The sequence below is a fragment of the Hippocampus guttulatus genome, chromosome 10, assembly GCF_054856545.1.
Source record: "Hippocampus guttulatus isolate MCC_2025c chromosome 10, RoL_Hgut_1.0, whole genome shotgun sequence".
NCBI classification, from domain to species: domain Eukaryota; kingdom Metazoa; phylum Chordata; class Actinopteri; order Syngnathiformes; family Syngnathidae; genus Hippocampus; species Hippocampus guttulatus.
In genome coordinates, this window is record NC_141270.1 from 4,577,456 (window position 1) to 4,586,626 (window position 9,171).

A 9,171-nucleotide genomic window follows, 5' to 3' on the forward strand; every position below is an offset into this window, starting at 1 on the left:
GATTCAATTGCATCCCCAACACCCTGCTGCCCTCTTCAGGCATTATGGAGTGGCCCTTCTGGACCAAGCTGGTAGTGGTGGCCATCGGCTTCACGGGCGGCCTGGTGTTCATGTACGTGCAGTGCAAGGTCTATGTCCACCTGTGGAGGAGACTCAAGGCCTACAACCGCGTCATCTACGTGCAGAACCGGCCGGACACGTGTAAAAAACTGGCGCTGGAGAAGCCGCCGCTCTTGGAGCCCAGCGTGGAACACAAGGACACGCTTGCTCCCGCCCATTCCGACACAAACTCCTCGCACTATACGGAGACGGAGGACTACAGTATGGAGGTGCTCCACGTGTGACATGCAGGTATCGAACAGAGAACTCAGTTGGTCATCCAGTGATTGAGCCACAGAGAGGGACAGTAGAGCCGAATTGTTGCCTCTTTTGCTGTCAGGATGCTGGTTTTAGGGAACTTAAATAAGACAGCCCCCCACACACACACGCGCGCCTACACGCACACGCACACACACACACTCAGTCAGTCAGTCCAATAAATTGAGTGGCAGGAGATTATCGAAACATTTTCTGTCAAAGGTACCACATTTAGGTAAAAACAAGAATACACAACCGTAGTTCAACGACATTGTAACATGTATTTATTTATTTATTTTATATCCCCCGCAAAGTGCTCACACCAGAAGTGGTCAGCAGTCACACTAAGATAGAAAGACCAGAATGTATACACACACACACAGTTGTTTTTGCTAAGGTGTCCCCTCAAGGAAAATGGCCGCACGATCATGTGCAGCAATTCACGAATGAAAAAACAAACAAAAAACAACACCACACCCACGCACATGCCTATGATATAGAAAGAATAGCTCATCCATACAAAATTTTCAAAAATGTCCCCAAATTTAAAAATGTCCACACAATGTCAACTTTGGTGCTTGCGCTAAACATAGAAAGCCGAATTTTCGATAGAATTTCCCTATAATAATTTCAAGTCTGACACAAAGACGGTCAAAGGAGCTCAGCCATGCACATTTTAGGCACAATGTCCACACAGTAATGTCAGGTTTGATGCCATGCTAAGACAGAAAAACAAGTACACACACACACATGCGCGGTTATGTTTTTGACCCCTTGTGAGTCCCGGACCAAACGTGCCGTGGATCTGAGAAGTCGGGGAAGAATTGGGGGCGTGTCCACCCACACGTTGGATTCAGTCCACCAACACATGGATGCGCATTGAAGCACTTTTTTGGTTTCTTCTTGGCAGATGCGGACACGTAAAAGCTGTTAACTGAAGAAAAAAAAAAAAAGACTTTTAACCAGGATGTGAATTCCCTTTTTCCTTCGGGGAGGGGGAAAAAAGCATCCACACTTTTGGAAGAGAATGTACTTTTTTTGTTTTTTTGAAATGCAAAACCTAAAAAAAACCCAACAAAAACAAGAAAAACAAACACATTTTTAGATCTTTTTCTATGTCTCTGAGCTCACCGTGACAACTTTGTACGTTTGAATTTAGGTGCGTGCGTGCAAGCATTTAATGAAATGTGGCTGCTTTTACAGCATTTTGGCTTCCGGAACTTGATTGGCCAAGTTGTGGTTCTCACTTTGTCCCACTGGCGTCTGGTTCAGAAGAGCCTCGACCTGTAAAAACAGCCTCAGGAAAATACATTTAGACTCCCACATTAACTTGTTGCCATATTCCAGTACTGTAAAATTCTTTCCTGGAGAAATCCACCGCTGCGAAATCTACTGCCACCCAAACACCAAAATTTTACCAGATTTCATATTCATATTTCAATTTAGGGGGCCAGCAAATTTTGAGGCCGAGTCCAATATTTGGCAGAATACAATTACAGGCTGATACATATATGTACTGTATATATAATGCACACATTTTTTCGGGAGGGGTTTAGGTGGGGTTGGTAATATCAATTTGGAAAGCACTGATATCGGCCAGCTAATAAATCATTCGAGCTCTAGTTTGGTCCCAGAAAGAAAAAGGGCTTTGCGGTAGTTGCTTCCATTGCATTTGCAAAGATTTTTGGTTCAAACATATTTGAAAACAATTATTGAAGATTTTTGTGATCAGGAAAAAAAAGTTTATGAAAAAAAAGCTAGATTTTTTTTTTTTTACACAAAGAAAATTGAAAGACCACCCTCAAATAAATACGTCTGCCCCCTCCTTTTTGTAGATGAAGTCAACGCTGGACTCGTTCTAGCGCCCTCGGGTGGTGGGAGGCTGGCAAAGCAGTAAAACGGCAGTTGATTTCTCAAGGCAACTCTTTGTGTTGTGTGTGTGTGTGAGAGCGAGAGAATGTTGACCTTTATAACCATTCCACGCACACACAAAAGTCATATTTTTCAAGGGTCTTTTTTGATACTCGCCACTGCCCGAAAAGTGCAATGGTGCCACGACACACTTGGTAATACTGATTGCTCAGCAGCAATAAATGAAACCAACATTTTTGTTTGTTTTGTATTTATGCCCACATCACATGGTGGCTTTGTTTTAATAACAAGCAGAAGGATGGGGGGTTTTTTTGTTTTCTTTTCATGTCAGTTGGAGGAAGATTGTTTTCTTTTTCGGCGGCTTGGTGCAATGAGAGCATTAAAAAAAATGAGGTGGGCGGAAAAAAAAGTGCAATTACCTTTTTACGTTGTTGCTCTCTTCTATAGTTGCTTACCGTGTTTCTCGTCCACTGGGTGTAAAATGATGTTTTTGTTTGTTGTATTTATTTTCCAAAAAAATGTTTGTTAATCTCCTCCATGTCCCCTTTTCCAAGTAATTTTACAAAATCGACATTTTCACCATTCCCTCGCTGTCGCTTTTGTCAGTACAAATCACCTTTTTTTTAAATTATTGTTATTAGGAATTGCTTATTAAAATGTGTTTTAACATGCTGTATATGTAAATTGATTATTTAATCTATGGTCATGCTTAAAGTGGATGCGAGGCTGTAGAATGTGCTTTTTTTTTTTATGGGAGCTGGCTCCTCGCATTAAGTTTTGAGCCTTAGATGTAAACATTCCTATATAAAGATCCCATTGAGTGTGACATGGCACATAAAGATGTAAGTTGTGTTTTTATATGTACTTTGCTGCTTTTACTCGTCGTGTCTGGGCGAGGGAGGGGAAGAGGGCACAAAAATGTAACTTGCATAAAGCTACATTTTTTTTTTTTTTTACTATTGACTGGACTTGAACATATATATGACGACTGTTCCCCCTCATCTATATCATTCCACAAGTTTGTCTGTGAACGTCACTTTGGAATAATAGTGTAAAAGCGACTTGGAAAAACAAAACAAAAAAAGTCGTTCTTTTTTTTTTTTTTTAAACTGTTGATGTTTTCTGTTCCCATGTTTGAACAAAAAGTGTGTAGAATTTAAAACGAACAACCAAATAAAAGTTGAGATGCTTTTCAAGTTTGGTGTTTAAGAATAGCACTCACTGTGCTGTGAATTTATGTACTGTGCCTTTAAATGGCGTGGCCGAGTGAGTTCCATGTCCCTTCAGGCGGAATTTACGTTCCAAAAACTTCGCCAAAGCACATTCGCTATTTTCACTTTATTGGGAGCCAGACTGAAGGGATTAACATACAGCTAAAAAGTCAAAAGTAAAAATACACGAATTACGTGCCATTTATGTCGTTGTCAGAAAATTTTCAAACGATTTTGTTGGTGACCTTAGTTTCTTGAATGATGGGACATGTTTCAGTGCTATACGCTATCATGTTTTCTACCAGTGAAATTGAATAATAAGGCAAGGCAACGCAGCTTTGTATTGTGCATTTCATATACAAGGTAACTAAATGTGCGTCGCAGAGTTACAACACATTTAGAGGCAAAAGAATAACATGAAAAAAACTGAATTTAAGACATTTCAAAGCAAAGAAATTTAAAAGTATACTAAAATTTCTATAAACGTGAGAGAAGATTTTTTTTGGGGGTGGGGGGGCGATTACACAAATACTCTTAAAAGACCTTAATCATAGGTATGGGTCGAGAAAGCATTGACTTTTATCCTGGATTAAAAAATTGCACTGGGGGCTTCAGTTCTGTTTTATTCCATCTGCATGCAGCATATCCGCTAAATGCGGATGCACCATGTTAGTTTTCAAATTTAATTGACTCAAGTTTGCTGACCTTGAGAAACCTACTGGGGTTATATTCCATGAGCATTTTTTTGTTTGTTTGTTTTTTATTAGACAGTGATACACTTGCATGATAGCTGGGAAGGTTGAAATCTTAAAAAAACAGTGGAGAGAATCCATGTTTGTTTAAACAGCCACACTGTTGGGTATCCTATCAGGGGACAGGTTGTAGTAGGGCATTTTCAGGCCTTGGTTCCTCGTCTTGATGCCGCTGCTGATCTCTGCCAGATTCTTCCTGAACTTCTCCATGGAAGCTTTCACTGGCTTTTCCAAGAAGTACTCGTCAGGGTACATTCCCAAGTAGAGCTACAAAACATAAAGGAGTGCACGCAAGTGGTGACAGGTTTCTTGGGTGCTGACGTGGAAAACATGACATGTACCTCGTTCTTTTGGTACTGGCTGAGGGCCCAAACGGCACCCAAATGCCAGCTGGAGCGTCCTCGATCTGGGAGGCTTTCCATGATCAGGGTTATATTTGCCACACCCTTTCGATTTGGTGGGGGCTTCCGCATGGTGGACGGAGCGTTGGGAATCCAGGAATACCAGTCGAACTTGGTAAGTGAAGAGAAAGTTTACACTCTGTACTTAAATGTAAACATTTTTACATGAATAACATTTTTGTAGTCACTGCGCATTGTGGAAAATGTGTCAGTTCATATATGACCATCTACAACTGCAGGAAAGACCTCCGCTTTTCATTTGGAATCACTAATCTGCACCGTACTTGTCCAAAGTTGACAGCTGCGTGTTGGGCTGAAGCCGTGAACACGATGATGGTCAGGTATTCGATCAGTTCCTCGCGGGATTCAAGCGACCTGGGGAACCCTGCATAGAAATATGTCACCAGGTAGGAATTAAAGTTGCTCTTGTGTACGATATATCGGATGTTCATACGTCACTGATACCCACCGCAGTGATTGAAGTCTTTCATCCCGTTGTCGCGCACATCTTGAACAAAGGCCTGGATTTCTTCGTCACTCTGCACTTCCTCATCGCTGCTGTAATAAATGCCGATCACATCGGACACAAAGCTACAAGAAGATGATCCAAGTTAAGTCTGGAGAAACAAATAAGGCAAGCAAAATTTTGGAACCTCAAAACGGTCTTGACCTCTTGGTGGTCTCCCACACCTTGTAGCCGTCATCTCTGTAGAAGTAGTTGGGAAGGTCCTGCTTGCTGTCCATGCCATGAGCTTTGATCATATCCGGGAAGCAGAGGGACCTGAATGTCAGGGTCTTCATGGTCTTCTGAATCAGTTCCACATGACCCCCTCCACCTGTAGCATTCGCCTTGACATGCGGGAAGGAACAAAAGAATGTGGACTCTGAACTCTTGAGACTTTTTAAATGTAACCGAGTCCACATAAATAGAATGTTTCCTCTAAATTGGGTCAAGCCATTGAGTCCTCAATTTCATTTTTTCATTGTCCACAACTTGAATCTATATCTGAGAACTCTGTCTTCAATCTTGTCCCTTACAATCCACAGATTGTCATCTGTCCCTGAGTCTTCAAAGGTTGAGACTGAGCTTGACCTTGTCCCGCAGATGGTTCAGAACCCATCTAGACTTCCCCAGAAGCTGAAGAATATTTTTGTTCAGAGTCCTTAAAGCCTCAGAGGGCCAAGCTCTTACCCAAATCTTACGGCAAATCTTGGTATGCCCTCATATTTTTAGTCTTTGAGCTTCTGCCCCTGGTCTGCAGATCCTGTCCCGTCTATGGGTATACCTGGGATTAGGTTTCATATATGGGGCTGTCAGTCTGCCACCAGGTCTTCAGACCTTACCTTTTAGTCTTCAAAGTGTAAAAGTTTGATATTGCAGGTGTCTTCAGTCCTTAAGTGCCTGTTTCTGTACCAGAGCCTCACAAGATGTGCTCTGGCCCCAAATCTTCTGACCATGTGCCTGTTCTGAGTCTTCAAAGTCTTACCCCAATTTTCAGAGCCTAAGGATGCCCTCACACATTCAAAACTAGAACTTGTATGACCCAAGTTCATATCAACTATCATTGAATCCTTACCAGGACTTGGTTAACTTTTTGTCTACCACAAGCTTGATGAAACTAATCTTGAGGACTCATACAAATAACACCCAAGTTGATATAAGATTATCTAAGAATGCTTTCCACTTATGTACAGCACATTTGACAATAAAGTTGTATTCAATTCAAAAATTGAAAAAACTCTAAAACAACTCACCTTATCAAAGAGACCATGTTCACAGATGAGCTGTTCTCTGGCCTTGGTGTTAATAGCGATGGTGAAATGCACATGTGGAATGAGTAGCTGTGAATAAGCACAACAATTACTAGTTTTCAGTCCTTCATTCAAGTTAATGAGCGAGAGTTCTCACCTTAAAAACGGGGTGGACTGCAGGGAGCTGCCTGAACATAGCGATAGCAAACATCTCTGAGATCAGATGCGTCCTGAGCAAGTGAGTGACTGTCTGGTGGTGCTGGAAGTCGGTCGAGCGCACCCACATTTTTGCCAGGAGCCAGTCATCTTCGCTGTCTGTGGGTAGGAAGATGGGGTTGTCCTCACCTGGAATCTGACCCAACTGCAAGGCAACAATGGAAAATATTGTCAAAGTAGAGGAAGACCGGCTCATATCCCATACCGCCTTACCTGGATGGCTATCGGAAGGATCTCGTTCTGTGTGTTCTTGTACAGAAGACAGATGGCAGCTGTCATGTATTGCGGGGTCTTTGGGTCTGTATCGTTTGCTTTGATGCCATCCAACACTTCGTAATCCACCATGTAGATGTTCCCCGCCTGGAGCAATGATGGAAGCCTTTATTTAGCACAATTTATTGGTTGAGTTATAGATCATACTCCTGTTAGAAATTGTCGTCATCAACGAACCAATGCTAGTGAGACCTGACCTTCTGTCAGATACTCCTGTATATAGGGGAATAGGTAGAAGATTTACAGGAAAGTGGCAAAAAACTGGACCTTGGAGGACACCTCAGTGGGAAAAGTCAATTGTTCCTCAATCAAGTCTTCTGTTCAGGTTTGACTAAAATCATCCGTATCGAGACAAATTGCAATGACTACAGTAAGTCTACCTGTACTTCTTGTTCGAGAGTCAACTCTCTCTCCAGGCTGACAGCAACCATCTCATTGGTGACGGGAAACTTGTCGGGAAGTTTGCTAATCTTTTGGATCAGGACAGGATTGCAGCCATTCAGAAACTGGTAGCCAAACATGAAATCTTCTTTCCAGTGTTGCATCACATAACCTGAAGTGTAAGTAATTCATGTGAAATGTGAAATTTCAGTTAAATAAGATGTGGCAGTAAAGAACAAAATGTAAATCTGATACTGACCTGAGATTGGGTTTTTGATGCCGAAAAAGATCTTCTTAAAATGGGCTATGTCCTTCCAGGACGACTGGAACATGCACATGAAGCGGTTCATGAGCAGGTTCTGGATTCTGGAAATTCATGCTTATTAGCAATTTGTCAAAAAGTTTGAGAAACACCTCAACCGTCTGGCGATCAGTATAGGTTTTACCCTGTCTCACCTTTTGTGTTCAAATATCAGTGCTCTAACTATTTTGCCGCAGATTGGAGAGCCCTGCCCTCTGGGTTATTTTCGGGTATTTGTGGTCCAGGCTATTAGGGGCAATACATACGCTTTCCTGTAATTCAGCACGAAATCCACTTCTTTCTCACTGTTGAACCGGATGTCCCGGGGCAAATCCTGATGCCTTTTTGCATCTATGCTCATAGGAAAGCCGGGCTGCCACCTCATCCATCTAAGGTACACAAAAACCAGTTCCAGAGCATGTGGCGCTCAGTCACAGACACCATGGTCAGATGAGACATACCTGTAGGCTTTCCGCCTCATTTCCAGTTCGGTTTGTCTGAGCTGCTTGAACGGGCTCGTCTTATCATCCTGAGGCAGGTGAGCTAAAACAAGCCAGAGAAACACCACGTTATCGAATGAAATCAGCGTACCTGACCCGCTGCGGTTTGTGACCCTATACCTCGTCCATCCCGCAGCACCACTTCCTTGTCATCCACCAGCCAGCGATAGCATGGGAACTCCACGCTGTCCCCACCTGGAGACCTGACCGAGACGTACCTGCAGTACCAGTCGTCCTGTGCCATGTATTTTTTCTTCTCCAGCTTCACCAACACAAGATCACCCAAGTTCTCCTGCACCTTGATCGGGTAGGAATCCACCTGCGAGCAATGACGCGTGTCATCAGTTTTACCTTTTTATAGAGGTAACAGTGGTACGCTAGTTATATGAGTAACATAGTTTGCAGTGGGGTAGCGCTGCATTACATCAAATGTTGCAAATGTTTGCGGCAGAAAATTGTCGGTCACCATTTAAATGTCAGAATTATGAATGAGAGTCTTTATTGTCACGCCAAGTGTACATTTACGTTTTCGGTTACAAAGTTATGAATGCAGAAACGGCTTTAAGTTGTCTGGTAGTTGTCTTTGTTGTGTTTTATCAGCGATGAAACATAGGAGGGTGATGTGAGTCTCTCTGCATACCTCCTTCAGGCAATATTTGGGAATGTAACCTGACACTTGCAGGCTTTTTTGTAGACAGCGGCAGATGTGTCCTTCCAGCCAACATGGCTCACACTCATAAAAGATCTTTTGACGAGATCACCTCCAATATGAATATGATGAATCGTGTGGATGAAAATGTCACTTACAGAGCCCCTCTCAAAGTCATCGTGCTTAGGTTTGTCCAGCCGAGTCTTCTGGCTGCAACCCTCGGTGCCCACCAGCGTTATGCTGATGTAGTTATCGGTCCCTGACCTGCCTTGAGTTCCCGTGGCCACGCTCACCACATATGTGTGCGCCATTGCTACTGCGTCGGATGGAAAAGTTCTCAAAAAGTTTCTGAAATCCGATGTGAGCACAGAAGAGGAAATTGCTGTACATTTATGGTCTCCTCCCCAGCCCTTCCCAAATCATTCAGTGCCACCCATTTTCAGACTCTTTTTTTTTTTTTTTTTTTTTTAAACCATGTTTTGTAGCTCGCAGCTCAACCAAACAAA

General features: G+C 42.7%; 2 protein-coding genes across 5 annotated transcripts in view; one reads left to right on the top strand and one right to left on the bottom strand.

Annotated features, from left to right (window-relative positions):
- The window catches only part of marchf8 (membrane-associated ring finger (C3HC4) 8), a 50,832-nt gene extending 47,407 nt beyond the window's left edge, over positions 1–3,425 (top strand). For 3 of the 4 annotated variants that reach the window (XM_086121728.1, XM_086121730.1, XM_086121731.1), the window contains one exon: positions 40–3,425. In XM_086121728.1, the coding sequence (XP_085977854.1) occupies positions 40–344 (305 nt within the window). In that variant the 3' untranslated portion in view covers positions 345–3,425. The remainder of the gene's footprint in view (positions 1–39) is intronic. The other variant, XM_086121729.1, reaches the window with a different exon arrangement.
- Positions 3,426–3,548: 123 nt separating this feature from the next.
- Positions 3,549–9,042, bottom strand: LOC147198969 (polyunsaturated fatty acid 5-lipoxygenase-like). Its single transcript, XM_086121724.1, has 14 exons — positions 8,824–9,042; positions 8,137–8,335; positions 7,978–8,059; positions 7,783–7,905; positions 7,475–7,581; positions 7,215–7,387; positions 6,775–6,921; positions 6,503–6,706; positions 6,349–6,435; positions 5,264–5,442; positions 5,063–5,184; positions 4,878–4,978; positions 4,534–4,704; positions 3,549–4,459 (listed from the first exon to the last, which is right to left on the bottom strand). The coding sequence occupies exons 1-14, from the start codon at positions 8,974–8,976 to the stop codon at positions 4,280–4,282; spliced, it is 2,028 nt and encodes a 675-aa protein (XP_085977850.1). The 5' UTR covers positions 8,977–9,042; the 3' UTR covers positions 3,549–4,279.
- Between the last annotated feature and the right edge of the window lie 129 nt (positions 9,043–9,171).

Excerpts from the sequence above, each read along its gene's own strand:
- LOC147198969 (XM_086121724.1), bottom strand. The coding sequence starts at position 8,976 with ATGGCGCACACATATGTGGTGAGCGTGGCCACGGGAACTCAAGGCAGG. Across the intron at positions 7,906-7,977 it reads ATGAGGCGGAAAGCCTACAG|ATGGATGAGGTGGCAGCCCG; the intron begins GTATGTCTCATC and ends TGTGTACCTTAG. Across the intron at positions 7,582-7,782 it reads GTGCTGAATTACAGGAAAGC|AATCCAGAACCTGCTCATGA; the intron begins GTATGTATTGCC and ends ATGAATTTCCAG.